The 14390-nt window shown below is 36.8% G+C and overlaps 1 protein-coding gene across 6 annotated transcripts; it reads right to left on the minus strand.

Moving 5' to 3' along the window:
• Positions 1-197: 197 nt before the first annotated feature.
• Positions 198-13990, minus strand: LOC116138078. 6 transcript variants are annotated; one of them, XM_031423800.1, is made up of 20 exons: positions 13604-13990; positions 13395-13434; positions 12444-13128; positions 12265-12353; positions 12037-12135; positions 10439-11129; positions 9198-10298; positions 8966-9086; positions 6313-8120; positions 5807-5945; positions 5573-5693; positions 5406-5489; positions 4127-4579; positions 3544-3639; positions 2393-2557; positions 2089-2256; positions 1424-1537; positions 1158-1340; positions 806-850; positions 202-599 (listed from the first exon to the last, which is right to left on the minus strand). In XM_031423800.1, the coding sequence occupies exons 1-20, from the start codon at positions 13618-13620 to the stop codon at positions 465-467; spliced, it is 6354 nt and encodes a 2117-aa protein (XP_031279660.1). In that variant the 5' UTR covers positions 13621-13990; the 3' UTR covers positions 202-464. The 6 variants fall into 6 exon arrangements, with proteins under 6 accessions (XP_031279662.1, XP_031279663.1, XP_031279660.1 ...); XM_031423799.1 differs by lacking the exon at positions 13395-13434 and having other exon boundaries at positions 13604-13772; positions 13930-13946; XM_031423802.1 differs by lacking the exon at positions 13395-13434 and having other exon boundaries at positions 198-599; positions 2125-2256.
• Between the last annotated feature and the right edge of the window lie 400 nt (positions 13991-14390).

The following is a 14390-nucleotide window of genomic DNA, read 5'->3' on the forward strand; positions in this document are numbered from 1 at the left end:
CGCATACATGACCTTTGTGGGTGCGAGCCCCGAAATGATCCAATGTTGGCCTGTTTGTACTTTGTAGGTTTATTATGAAGAAACGTAACACATTTCCCTTTGGAACCCAACACTAACAGTGTCAATAAACAGTTTTCCATAGAATATTACTTGTGAAGCGTGAGGATGAGGAAGGTACAGAACATGTTTAAACTGGGAATTAACAGACATTTTGGGAATTTTTGCACGCAATTTAAAGAATAAGCAAACTACTGAACAGCTTTTTACTTCAACAAAAGGAGAGTCCCAAATCGTTGATAGCTTCTGCCTCAGCTTCTGCATGTGCATAAATTTCACCAACAAAATTTCCAGCAATGTTCGGATCACATTTTATGCCAACAGAAGCCAAAATTTGGGTGATACAAAAAAAGAATTACTATTTACAAGGATGTTGAATATATATATATATATATATATATATATCATCAATTCAAGTATCGCCTGCAATTTTTTGAATTGCAAAAACAAGGGATCTTCTTCCCTTCATCTTCATGGTTAAAATGATAGTCATATGTTATCTCTTCACCTGGATAAATATCTCTCTCAGCAAAAAAGACAACCTGCAAACCATAATATTGTTTAAAATCACTTTAACCTTTTAACCCATCATTGTCCAAACAAACTATATAATTAAACTGGTCTTATGATCTCTATAAAATTGCATAAATAAACGCACAGCCAACTACAAGCATTGTCCCATCAAAGCACACATCTGGGTGTATAGAACTTCAATGCGTACATATTCATAACATAGTTTCCCAATTACCTTTTTATCATTCCTTACGGAGATCACTTTGGCCACGCAATTTGGCTGCTCAAGTAGATTGAGAACAAAGAAACCACAGTTAAAACCACAGAATTGAAATAAAAGACATATTCTAAATGTTTAACCACACAACTGTAAACCAAAGTACTTCTCACTAAAGAGCGTAGATCCAATTAAAACTTGTTATAACAGAGTTAATGGTTAAATCTAAGAAACTTAACATAAAAATGGATATCATATATTCATATTCTAACTGTATAATTGCAAGATGGACAGGGACTTATCAAATTGTAGCAAAAATTTCATAGAGAAAGAAAATATAACTTAGAATCTGAATGAAAGCAGCAATTACCAGGCACGAATGATTGACAAAACGAGCAATCCCCCCCTTGCATGTTGCATCAATAATATGTTCTTTATCAATCCTGAAGAAATAACAAGCACTCTTGTACTGAAGCTTTCTTCCTGAGTCATACTCGTTTTCCCTTTTATCAGCCACACGTAGCCCCACGATCTCACCAACATATTCAACCACCTATGAAGCACAAAAGCACATTTATTTTCAAGTCATAGAAAAATTTAATTTTCACATGTTTAGAGACAAGGTCAAAGTCAAACCATTTCACCACGGGAAATGAACCGAGATGTGTAAAGACCAAGGGCATGAATACCAGACTTGTAAACTACCAAATGTTTCCAACCCTTTGCTTGCTTGTGGCGAGCATATTCTTTCTGTAACAGGAAAAGAAGTACAGAAATTAATGCCATCCGTAGTTCCTATGCAATCAACTGGTGAAGTTCTATAACATAGAATAGAATGCTGCAATTACTACTAGCAATTAGGAATAAACAAGAACTAATATAATGGAAGGGAGAAAAACCAGAACAAGACCCCTCCTACTCTCTGTCAATGGAAAGTATGGCATAGGTTATAAAATCCTAAAACAAAAGGTTTTAGTATTGGAAGAATGGCTAAATATGCCCTATATTTTATTAGCTAGAGATAGATTCAAAAGAAAATTTTGAACTAACAAGTATTAAAACAGAAAACCACATAATCTTAAGTATATTCTGTAATTACAAAGGCATAAAAATATACAGATCAGATGCTTTTAAATTTATGTCAGTTTCAATAAAAATAGAATTTTCTAACAAGGATGTATTTGTATCATGAAAAGAGAGAGTCATTTTTTAATGAAATAATATTACTTATTATTCAGATTTTCATGCAAAAATTTAAATGACCAAAACCACATTAACTAGAAAAAACAGCTTGACTGTACCCGACAATCATACTCAATAGGCAGCTTTGGAAACACCTGCGCACTTGACTTCTGACCATTAATGTGAATCCAAGCATTTAACTGCTCCTGAGGAACAAGTCCACTTTTTCCTCTTGACCAACCATAAAGGTTATACCAAAAGCCATCCCGTTTTCGACCCTTGTAACCCTGTTACAAAGACCAAATAATCAAGACAATGGTGATGAATCCCTTAGCTCAGCAAATGTTACTGCCCCCATCCCCTGAGAGAGAAAGAGAGAAACAGAAAGAGAAGCATAAAACCCTCAAACAATGAACAAAGTACCTCTGTCCTAGCACAGGTTAATTCCTTCTCTCCCGAACAATCCAGCTCATTGTCAATGGGATCACTATGAGATTCACACAAGGGGTGAGTTGCATGGAGCACACATCTTCCATAAAAACCAACATTTTCATTCTCAACCCCCTCAACTTCACTTTGCAAGAGACCCTAAATAAAAAAACAACAGAGAAGCGAACATCAAAAGCCTTAAAACACCAATGAATAAGCAATAATCCTTCAACTACTCAAATTAACAATCTTCACTTTGGCAAACAATAGATTGTAAAAAAAACACATTTTCAAAAAAAAAAAAAAAACCCACTGGACATGCTACAGGTGAAAAAAAAAATAGAACATCAGAGATTATTTTTAAAAAAAAGTCAGGTTGAGAAAAAATATACAGCTCTGCTCTGTGTAGAGAAGCTACCTCATTTCCTTCACCAACACCATGCTCTATAAGTTGACTTCGAAAGAGAAATAAAAAGTCATACCTTGCAATGTTTTTGCCAAATCATTCACTTATCATTATAACATGACATTTTCCATCATATACCAAATCATGAAACCTAGAAAGACAACCCTCAATGTACAGCCCTCTGTTTGACCCAAAATATAAGAGATTTTTCAAAACAAAAAAAAAAAAAAAAATGAAAGAAAGGAAAGAACAACCCAGTTACTAGCATACATAAAATTGTTGAAAGAATGGAATCATAAAATTTTAAAAATATACATGACTTAAAAAACATATATGTTAATTACAGATATGTGCCATTACGTACTCAATAATGAAGGGATATGTGCCATTATTGGAGATATGTGTCAAAATGGTTGAAAGAATGGAATCATGAAATTTTCTTGTTACCAGTTTAAATAATATATCTTGATATTTATCAGGATCAGACCAATTCTTTCCTATCAGATGTAAACTACAGTTTACAAAAGATCAATGGGCCTGCTTACTTTTTCACATGAAATTCAAATACAAAGAACTCCTTAAAACAACCTTCCAACTGACAAGGATTATTGAGTTAACCAACATCAATATATTGAAAAGTGAATCGCAGCCATCTTACTTGGACAACAAAGCAATGTCTTGAATAAATTATGACTATAAAGTAGAAAAAGTTTCAACTTTTCCCAATACGAATACAAACCTTCCGGTGAGCACACCAGGGATGAAACTGAACAGAGCAATTTACAACCCTGCACTGTATGCATGAGCCGCCAGGTCGATTACACATAGAGCAGACCTGGAGAAAATTACATCTACTTTACTATTTTTGAAGATCGTGACTATCAAAAGACATAGTAAGTATGACTACATAAAAGCATAATTCTCAAAACTTCAAAAGTTGCAGAATATTGGTTGCTAAGGCATAATTTGAATTACAAAAATATATTACCAACATGCACTTTAATTGTTTAAATTTTAGTAAAATGATTCACTCACATGATAAAGACAAGAAACAATAACAACAGTGACTATTTCCATTTATTCACGGAACAACTTAATCACTTAGAACAAGATTATATATAATGCACAATTTTGAAAGAACTATTATAATTTCAAGATTTAATGCTCAACAGTTAACAAATGAACATTGTCTATTTGCATGACAACTAACCAAACGATTACATGATCCACTAAGTCTAAACCCATGCTTTCAAAAGTACACCTAAATGCATGCTAGAGGGTGTATTGAGTTTCCCTCAAGTTCATTAAAGTTCAACACTCACCACATTTGCTTTGGGACGTGAAGCCCCAGAAACATCAAAGGCACTCATGGTGTCAACATTTGGACATCGTGTTCCAGGTGTCCAGAGCCCACAGACCATATGAACCCACTGCTTAACAGTTGAATCAAGTACCCCAGCAGTAATGCTGTTATGCACACAGCACGAGGAATTCTGAATATTATCCAACTGGCTTGGTGAATCCACTTTCCACAAAGCAGTACTTGATGGCTCAATATTTACAGGTCTTAACACTGGAAAGTTATTGCCTTCGAGTATAGCTTCAGGTGAACGCATCACATTCAGATCATCCTCCACAATTTCATCTGAAGATACAGCATTCTTGGGCCTGCATTCTGTTTCAATATTCCAAGCTTTCAAAAGGCTTTTGACAATTGTGCGACTTCGAAGTGCCTGAGTCATAGCCCCACCGCTATAACCACAGAGAACACAAACCTGGGTGGTGGCAGAGCATTGTAGATTCAATAGAAATACAGAACAAGAAGAATGCGATAAAAATGCATCTAGTGCTGAAGTTAGCCACAAGTATGGGTACACAAATATGTACCACCAAATTAAACAACAATCAGTTGATCTTAGAATAATTCATAAAGAAGCTAAGATTGGTCAAGAGTAAACCAACTCTCCTAGAGATCCATATTCTAGGACCACTAGATAAAAAAGTATAGATGAAAAGCAGCCATATCCTCATGATTACTAATTTAACAAGATAAATAGGAGAAATCTACAATACAAAGATGAACAAGAGGAACTAATACATAAAACATTATTGTGATAGCCAAGCAAATATGTATCTTCATCTTACTCTGTCGTTAGCATTAACACTAAGCAAATATACAATGTTATACCCAACATGTTGCCTTAGACAAACAGAAAAATAAGGTCAGATTCAGTTTGATGAACATCAATTAATGTCTTGCAAAACCAGCAAAATCTATGTAATTGGACTATTGATTTTAGGCCATTAATCATATATAAATGTCAATTTCCAAACCTACCAAATGTTAACCAAAGTTTAGATGCACTATGCAGCTAGCATAACCCAAAAGTTTGAATTCATAACAATCTAACCACACAGATAAGGTGTTCCATAAGGTAGAGATAATCAACATAACCCCCACTACATCCAAACACTATAGTATGAAGCAATGGTAATAGATCTATATACATCTTTCGGATCAATCATACAAAGTGCAGAAAATGCAATACAATAAAGGAGGTCTAAAACACATTAAGAAACATTTACTAACAGATTTCTTACAATATCTTTAGAACTGGTTCTGCATGGTCTGCAATACCAGTGACCTTTAGGTACTCTGGAAACACCATAGCAAGCCTGATGCACCTACAAATCACACTGGTTATTTAGTATTACAAAATAGAAAGTCATAAGAAATCAAGCTCAAAAAGATCTGAACCACCACCTACTTTGATGAAACATCGACTGCATTCCAATAAGCAATTGATTTCATCTTTGTTTGAGCCTCCACACACACAGCAGAATGCTTCTAAATCCATAGCAGACAAAAACTTGTGCTCCTGATTAAATCTGTATTATAACCCATTAATATCAAAATAATTGCAACTTTCACAGTGCACAATTAACCAAAGCAATAACAAAAGGTTTCCAAATTATTTTTCTGTATCAACTTCCTCACTTACTTTTCAACACCAACTTTGCATGATCCACCAATATGATGCTTATTACCCTCGACATTCTTTAGAATTTTCCCCATTTTCATTTTTGACATGCTTTTTGAGCTCTTCATAGGGGCAAAACTTTCAGAACTGAATTTTCTTCCTGATAATTAACAAATATTAGTGATGCAAATAATTTGAAAAAAAAAAAAGCCAATAATTAGGGGCCAAGGCATATTATTAAAGTGGCAAACTAATGCACACATAGAAAAAATCAATTGAAATAAGTTTGTTTAGCTCATAAACTTAAGGACATAATTTTTAACCTATTAAACCCACAGAAACACCTAAGGCTGTTGCCTGAGAGTCATTAGACTAAAATTCCTTGTATGAAATTTATGGGGATGAGCATTTCTAGAGCTTAAATACCATTGTCAACCCTGTACCCATTAGCTTAGGCTTTGGGTTCAGTAATTACTAAACATGCATCACTAAAATGAGCTAATACAAAATAATATTGATACAATTACCTTTCTTTGTTAGTTCTAAAAGACTGCGCTTGCGAATTTCCTTACTCTTAGGCTTCAATTTAGCATGACCACTAGAGTTCAAAGTCCTGCACTTTTTCTTGCCTTCATTATCACACTCTTCCTCTGAAGTGGATTTCTCATCAACAAACAGCTTGTTCCCATTAGGGCGAATCTTGTCACCTTCCACGGAAGGGTCAATGTTCATTTCATTACAAATTGAAGCATGATGGATTCCACTTTCTTCCTCTTTCTTCAAATCTGCATCACTTCCACAGAACTGTGCCTTCTTCAATTCCTTCGGGTAAGTTACTTTGGGTTTGCAATTTTCAGGGAGTGAACATTTTCTAGCAGTTTTGAGAACCTTACTTAGAGGAACAAGTTTTACTCGCCATGATGCATCTCCAGTATGTTCTCCACTAGATATTTCACCATACTTCCCACAAACTACAGGCCTTGTTTTCCTAAGAGAGGAAACCTTCATAAAGCCAAATGACTTGCACCTTACGGTATTCTTAGAGTTTACATGTGTTTGTTCTTCCATCTGAGACTTCCTAAGACAATCAGAAGTCCAACCCCTTTTTAATTTCTTTGTGCCTGAAAGATCATGGATTTTTCCAAGGTTAGAGTTGCTGTTTAGTTCCATCTGATAATCATCTTCCCCATCTCTATGATCATAAACCATTTGTAGATCTCTTTTACGAGACAGTTCTTTGGATGAAGACAATGTAGACCTTCCAAATTTAGAACCAGGTCCAAGAGAACAAGAACCAGACCTATAAGTTTCTTGCACAGATGGATGAAGCATTTCCACATCTTTGGATAAGCCAGGCTCAAAGGTGTCGGTACCTTTAGGATGTTCATGGTGTACTACTGAAGTACCAGCAGTGAGAAATGGTGCCTCCAGCATCCTGAATTTCCTTGTTTTCTTTCTCTTCCCAGTTTTAAAGCCTCTCTCACTTTTTTTCAAATCGACTTTTCCATGAAAGGAAAGCCTTGTATGGAATTGATTCCAGTTTTTCTTCCATGTCAAGGCATCTAAGAGCTTAAGCTCGTCAAGAAGACTACGCGATGATTGATTATTTAAAACTTTGGACGATCCTTCTTTACTGAAGTTAGTCTTACTATTAGAGCCAAGGAACTCAGCACTTCTTTCACTTTCAAGGGCATCATCTGACGACCAGCATTTGTCAATGCCTGATCCTTCATCGACCAAATGATTATTTACATACCTAGTATTCCCAGCATCAACAGTTGGAGAATCCATATTGTTGATCTGAATTGATGCCTGAGTAACAGCAGCAGCAGAACATCCGGAGGAAACATTAGACATTTCTTGCTCTTTCAAGGAGTCCTGTATCTTCATGGTTCCATAAGAGCATTTAGCAGTAGCATGTCCAAGCTGACCCTCCATGTGTCCCCTCCCATCCAACTCATCTGCTGAACGCTCTAAACCTGTCACAACGGAGACCCCTTTAAATTTGCTGGGGACATCTCTCCACTGAGAACTATGACAGACAATGGTCTTAGGTAGTGGACCCTTTGATTTTCCTTGTTGGCCCAAGGGAATAATATTTCTGTTTGGACCAACGTCGTCTTTAACATGTTCTGAAGCAGCTAGCATTGAGGTTTCACCATTGACATTCCCCAACTGATCCTTGAAGGTATCTGTAGAGCTTCCAACCCTTGACTCACAGTTTCCTCCCGAACACTTTGTGTAAGTTGCACAGCCACACTGGCCTTGAAAATATGCACAAGGCACTCTCTGGTAGCATTGTGGACGTTCACTTGAGGCAGTATCAATTTTACCTCTGCCAAGTTTGAAAAATCAAATTATAATAGAAGGGATATATCCCTGACACAAAACTGAACTTAGTAAAGAACCAGTGTTATAAATTTGAAAAATCAAGATGAAAAGAGGGATGCTAGAAACACTCTTTTTCACTCTCTCACTCCTCTTGGCACATGTATAAGAGACAAAATAAGTTGCAAGTTGGTACCATAATAAAATAGTAGTTGATTTTGTCTTTTATACACATGTCAAAGGAGAGTAAGCGAGCACAAAGAGATTGAGGAAGAGAGGAGTGAGATGAAGCAAAATAAAAAGTGTAATACACTATATTTCTCCACAGAAAAATAGAAAGTGAAGATGAAGCAAAATAGAAAGGTTAAATAGGAAAATCAAAACGTACAAACATAAAACTATAGAATGAAACTGGTTGTTCAAGCTAATAGAAAGTTAGCACAACCTATAATTAGTATGTCAATGCGATTCAATATTTTAAGGCTCAATAAACATATGCCTATTACCCCCTTGATCTCAAATGGTGGATGAGAAAAACTCTGTGGCACACTTCTACATATATACACAAATGAATACATGCATACAATACCAAACAGATATGGGGTCGAATTCTTGCCACCAACTACCCTTGAAAGCAGTTATTTGGCAACCAGTCATAGAATAATCTCAAACATTGATGAATAACAATTTGATTTAGAAGCCCCAATTTATAGTTCTTCTGATGATGTTTCAATTCAAACCAAAGAATTACATTGCAGATTGATCAGGATGCACAAAAACAAGTTTGCAGACCCAACTTCCAAGAGGTATATGATACCACTGCTATTTTAAGATGATAATTGCCAAACTAACCTCAAAGAAAGCTGCTTATTTGGAAGACAATCATGAGAAAATTGGCACTGCAGATCAACCTCTCTGGAAAGCAATGGATTCCCTTGAGTCGAAGTTGAGAAGTCAAAAAAGTTGTTCAAATCTGGACAAACAAAACATTATCATACAAACTTCATGTTACAACCGCAATAACGGTCATTAGAAGGTAATAACCAGACTGTAACATCAATTGGAAAGAAGGACAATTTCTTGCCTGTCACAGGGGCTGTTCTTTCAACATTAACACCCAACCTAGTATAAGCACCAGATGAGGGTGAAACCATGGCAACTCCAGAAACATGCTGTGGACTGGTAATATTTGGACCAAGTCTTTGTTCCCCAAATGTAGACTCAACAAATGGGTGTTGTGCGTTGAAATTAGAAAGATTCCCTACTCTCCCTTTATCCAAGTCCATGGCAAGGGAAGTATGTTGCTGCTTGGATAACTCCAACACCTGTCTCAAAGCAAGCAATCTCATATTTTCATCAAGCAAATAAGGGTTTATGTTGATGCCCTCCAATTTTGAGACAGTTGGAGTCATCCCTGGTATGGAGGTTGAAGTAGCTGAAGGAAATGCCATTGAGATAGCTTGTGATTGCAAAATTTGCCCAGAACCGATGGGTGGGGCCATAGGCCTCAGAAAAACATGGTTTACATGCCCACTACTCCCAAGAAAAGGTACCTTCTCAGGATGGTTAAGAAGGTTTCTAGCATCAAACGCATCTGGTGGCACCCCTGATGACTGATGCAAAAAATGGCTCTTTTCATGTACTGCAGAAAAACAGGGATTGCCGCTTTCACTCACAGCTCCGGTGAAGGTGGTAGGATTCTTCAAATGTTTTTGGATTTTCAATTCTTTATCTGTCATGGCATAAGAGCCATCAATAAGACATCCAGTCCCTTTACCCTTGTCCTTAAGTTTTGAGAAATCCATTTCAGAAAGGTTCAATTGCCTTTCTAAACCATTACCAACACTCCATGGAACACTAACTGGGTTAGATATGGCAGTATGAGATTCATAATTTGGTGGCTTAGGCATGATATGATCACTAATGACCATGTTATAATTCGCTTTAGAGTTTTCATTTCTCTCTGGTGGGGCATTAAAGTGTGCAACTAATGGAACCACAGAACTTTTATTCATGTTGCCTTCAGCATTTTCTAGCTTAGTGGTAGTATCAATGACATTAGATATTCCAAATGCATGGTTTCCTAGGTTCAATTGGCTTTGTTCTCTTCTTGGAGAAAAACTTGAAGGGCCAGCCGAGCACTGATAATATTGTCTGGATTCCACCTTTTCCCCGCAATTACCAGCTGCATCATTAGAGAATTAATCCTTGAATAATTTATCATCCATAGTGGTATATATACATATATACATATACGAACAAGTTAATATTTAATAAGTTATATACCTTAAATAATGAGCTAAGTAAAAACATTTTATGACGCACCATTATGAATCATCTGCTCCCTGAAAAGAGACTTTGGCGGACCCAATAGAGTGTCTAATGACTTTGGTACAAATACTGGTGTAACAGAATTTCCTGGAGACTGACTTTGTTGATATGGTTGGCCAAGCCTCAGCTCAATGTTTGAAGAAACAGCAACCTTATCTGCAGTAACCCCATCACAAGAATTTTTAATTTTGCTGACATCATAACTTTTACCTAAGATTCTTGAATTCTGTGAAATAGGGTTGGTGAAGGATGCGTTTCTGGACATGACAAGAGAATCAATGTAAGCAGATATTGATTGTAAGCCACTATCTGGTCCTCTATCCACAAACTTTGATGATGTTGAACACCGAGATATAGGGCACTCCATTTTCTGGTTATCTGCCACAGCTTGCAATTTGCCTTGCAGAGTATTAATCAAGCCCTTGGGAAGATGATTATTATCACCCTGACCATATCTCTGTTCTTTCTCATGCAACATATGAATCATTGAATTCTGGTCTGTATGAGGGTGAAATGCAACATTGTCTAAACGCTGTCCAGACACACTTCCAGATGAACCAACCAGTTTAGCCAAGTCAGAATTGTTGGGCACGCTCGGCACAACCACACTAGATTTCACCAAACCAGCAGTTGCTGATAATGCTTCAGGCCAGTCCCATCCACTCTGATCATCTGGAACCCTGATCTAAAGCATCATAAAAACATCACCATCCAGTGTTCTCGGTGCTTCAAACACATGCCAATAAGAAATACAACTTTCAATTCCAAAGATAAAGAACAATCAGAATCTAAAAAGACTATAAGCCATAATACCCAATAATTACCCAGTAATTACCCAATTTTAAATAAAATTGTTGAATAATAACATAAAACTTACAAGCATATCTACGGATAGTAACTATAAATGACTGTAATATCACCAATCTGTCATGAGGCTCAACTCTCATGTGCAATATCCTAACATTCACATGCTATTTGCATGACCTTAAAAATGAGAGCAAAGTCCATGAAACTAGTAAATTCTAAATTAGCTGGCCTTAGGAGGAAATAATTGCTGTCCGGAAACATCCTCTTATATCCATATGCAATAACATTCTCAAACAGAATTTCCACCATTGTCAACAAAGTAGCATTCAAAAACACAATTAGCAAGAACAGGGCCACAAATAGAGTGCAGGACATTTGAGGCTTTAAGCACCCTTAGCATATTAGATAAAATGCAAACTGCTGCCATATCCTCAACAGATTAATTTCTTACAGAAAAATCTCATCGCTGAAACAAACAGGGATCAGATATTGATATCAGTATCAGTATGATCCATTGGCAACTTTTAATTGTAAGAAAATACAAACAATGACACCAATGAAAGAAAACAATAAGTTCCTGAAAGAAAAAAAAAAAAAACCATTTTGTAACCAAATACTCTTTTTGCCTTTACATATGCATACTTCGGTATTAACATGTGAGCCCATAGACGCTTCAGGTATATGCGCATGGATGTCTAAGGATATAGAGGAAACATTCAATTTAAAAAAAAAAAAAAAAAAAAAAAAAAAAACAGAAGGCCAGGAAAAACATATATAAACCTTACCCCAAACTTCTGGAAGTAGTGCTTACGCCACCGAGTAAGGGTCTCTCCACTCTCCATATGAACAGCATCCCCAGGGTTGACAACACGCAGTCCTAAATGCTGCAAAAAAAGAAAAATACAATTAAGCACAAAATAGATAGGGAATTCCTTTACAAAAGTGCTTCATAGTTAAGAAGGCTGTATAAACATGGTGAATAGAAAATCATGTAAAAGAAAAGTAGAAACTACCTCACAAAATTTAGCAACAGACATGTGAAAACGATGGCAGGAGCAAACAATACCAACAAGTCCTGTATTGCTGAGAAGCAGATCCCCACCTTTATATATTAATAAAAATAAAATACAATGTCAGGACATATCATGCACCAGAATATCATTTAACTAATAATTAGGATTGAACCACTCACTTGCACCCAAGCAAATTACACGGGGACACCCACTTGTACAAACAGATGACTGGCTAGACACAGAAGAGAGTGCTTCTAGTGGCCCTTTTTGTGATATTGGAATATTTGAGCTACAAAGCTTCCCAACATTTACAGAGCTTGCACTTTTCCATTTCCCTTTCACAGAAGAAAAATCCTTTGCTTTCTCATTACTTGGAACCAACTGATGAATAACAGCATTAGCCAGGTCTGAACCCGGCAGACCTAAGTTTGCAGTTTGAAGACCATCATGCAGAATTGATTTGCTACTATAACTGGAATTTACCGCGGCTCTGGATGAGGAGCAAATATTTGCCCCATTTTGCATGTTTCGATTAATCTGATGTTCACACAACAGCCCAGTTGTTGGTGGTGGTACTCCAGTTCCAATAGCAATATTGGGTACACCACCACCGTCAATGGGAAGTTTACTAGAAGAGGAACTGAATGCATTTAGATTAGGAAGTTCCTGAGGATCACACTGCAACATTGACGGCGGTCCTGAAAGGAGAGCAAGAAATGAATTTCCCAGTTCAGCATTGCCCAGTCTGCGGGAACTTACGTTCCGAATGTTGGGATACATGGAATCTTGCACCCGTCCATTCATAGTTGATCTCAAATCTGGTGCAACAGGAGGATAAAAGCAGTGGCCAGAAACCATCTCCATCTATTAAAAACAAAAGAAAACCATGAGTCCAACATACCAAAATTCCATTACACAAAAGTGGAATCCGAAACAAATAGTAAACAGATACATTTCGTGCATATATGTATACTCTGAAGTACGAAATCAGACAGGTATACAGAAACAAGACAATACGTAAAACACATAGATCTCTGCCTATGTACTAGAGTACATAGAAACATGAAGATTACAAAAATTTCCGCAATGTAAATGCTTTCGTTCTCTAAATTTGTCCAAGGTAAGGATACCTTCCCTGACTTCGAATTAGTGCGCAGTCCCTCATTTGACCTTCCGAATGGGTAAAGTATCCAGTGAAAATAAAAGCAATTTCTGAATTAATGAGTTTGGTTTTTGGAGGAAAAAAACATAATCTAAGTTTCTTACAAACATTCCATATTGAGCCTGCCTTCACATATTCAAACAAACAAGAATGAAACTAAAAGCATGGACATCATACCTGATTCCGAAGCTCATGCGAGGTTGACGAAGCCATTGATTGATTCGCCGAACCACATTTCATCTGCCAAGAATTTTCCATCTCTCATCACTCTCAAACCCTAACCCTTCTCCATCAAAACCATCAGAAACACCAAAAACAAAATCTCAAAAATAACTTCGAGAAATCACTACAATCAGAGACCAAAACGTCCTCAGGAGTTGCAAATTCACAGATGGATAAACGAATGTAAATAAAAAATCAAAGACGCGTTAAGCGGACGAGTAAACCCTAGATTTTCAGAGAAAACAACTAAAAAGAAAAGTGAAGAGTGATGAAAGCCTTACAGAGAGTTGCAGAAACTGAGGAAAATAAAAGAAACTTTACCCACAGAGCGAGAGTGATTAAAGCGCCTGAAAATTGGAATACTTCGAGGCAGAGTTGACAACACGCTGAAAAGTTGACGCGTGTAATAGGTTTAGTAAATACGAGCCGTTGGATTTATAATTTTTATGATGCATGTGCTAGTGAAGAGGTTATGGACCGTTGATTGTGAATACAGCTGGTTTTAGTTTGCTAGGAAAAGTGAAGAGACTGTAGCGTCACAAGGGGGAGAATTAGGTCAGGCGCGAAAAGACTGGAGTTGAACCAATGGGACAGGTGTCAAAATAGGATTTGAGGTAGTAGGAGAGGTAGGCAATCCGTGGGTTCCACGGAATGGTTGTGTTTCGATGAAGGGAGGCAGTTTGCCGTGGCAAGTACAAAGATTATTTCCCACACGTTTGGGAGCAAAACCTTGTCCTTCCCA

Source organism: Pistacia vera, unplaced genomic scaffold (genome assembly GCF_008641045.1).
Source record: "Pistacia vera cultivar Batoury unplaced genomic scaffold, PisVer_v2 Contig338, whole genome shotgun sequence".
Taxonomy (NCBI): domain Eukaryota; kingdom Viridiplantae; phylum Streptophyta; class Magnoliopsida; order Sapindales; family Anacardiaceae; genus Pistacia; species Pistacia vera.

Excerpts from the sequence above, each read along its gene's own strand:
- LOC116138078 (XM_031423798.1), bottom strand. The coding sequence starts at position 13,684 with ATGGAAAATTCTTGGCAGATGAAATGTGGTTCGGCGAATCAATCAATG. Across the intron at positions 10,299-10,438 it reads GGAGCAGATGATTCATAATG|CTGGTAATTGCGGGGAAAAG; the intron begins GTGCGTCATAAA and ends CTAATGATGCAG. Across the intron at positions 4,580-5,405 it reads GAACCAGTTCTAAAGATATT|GTTTGTGTTCTCTGTGGTTA; the intron begins GTAAGAAATCTG and ends GCCACCACCCAG.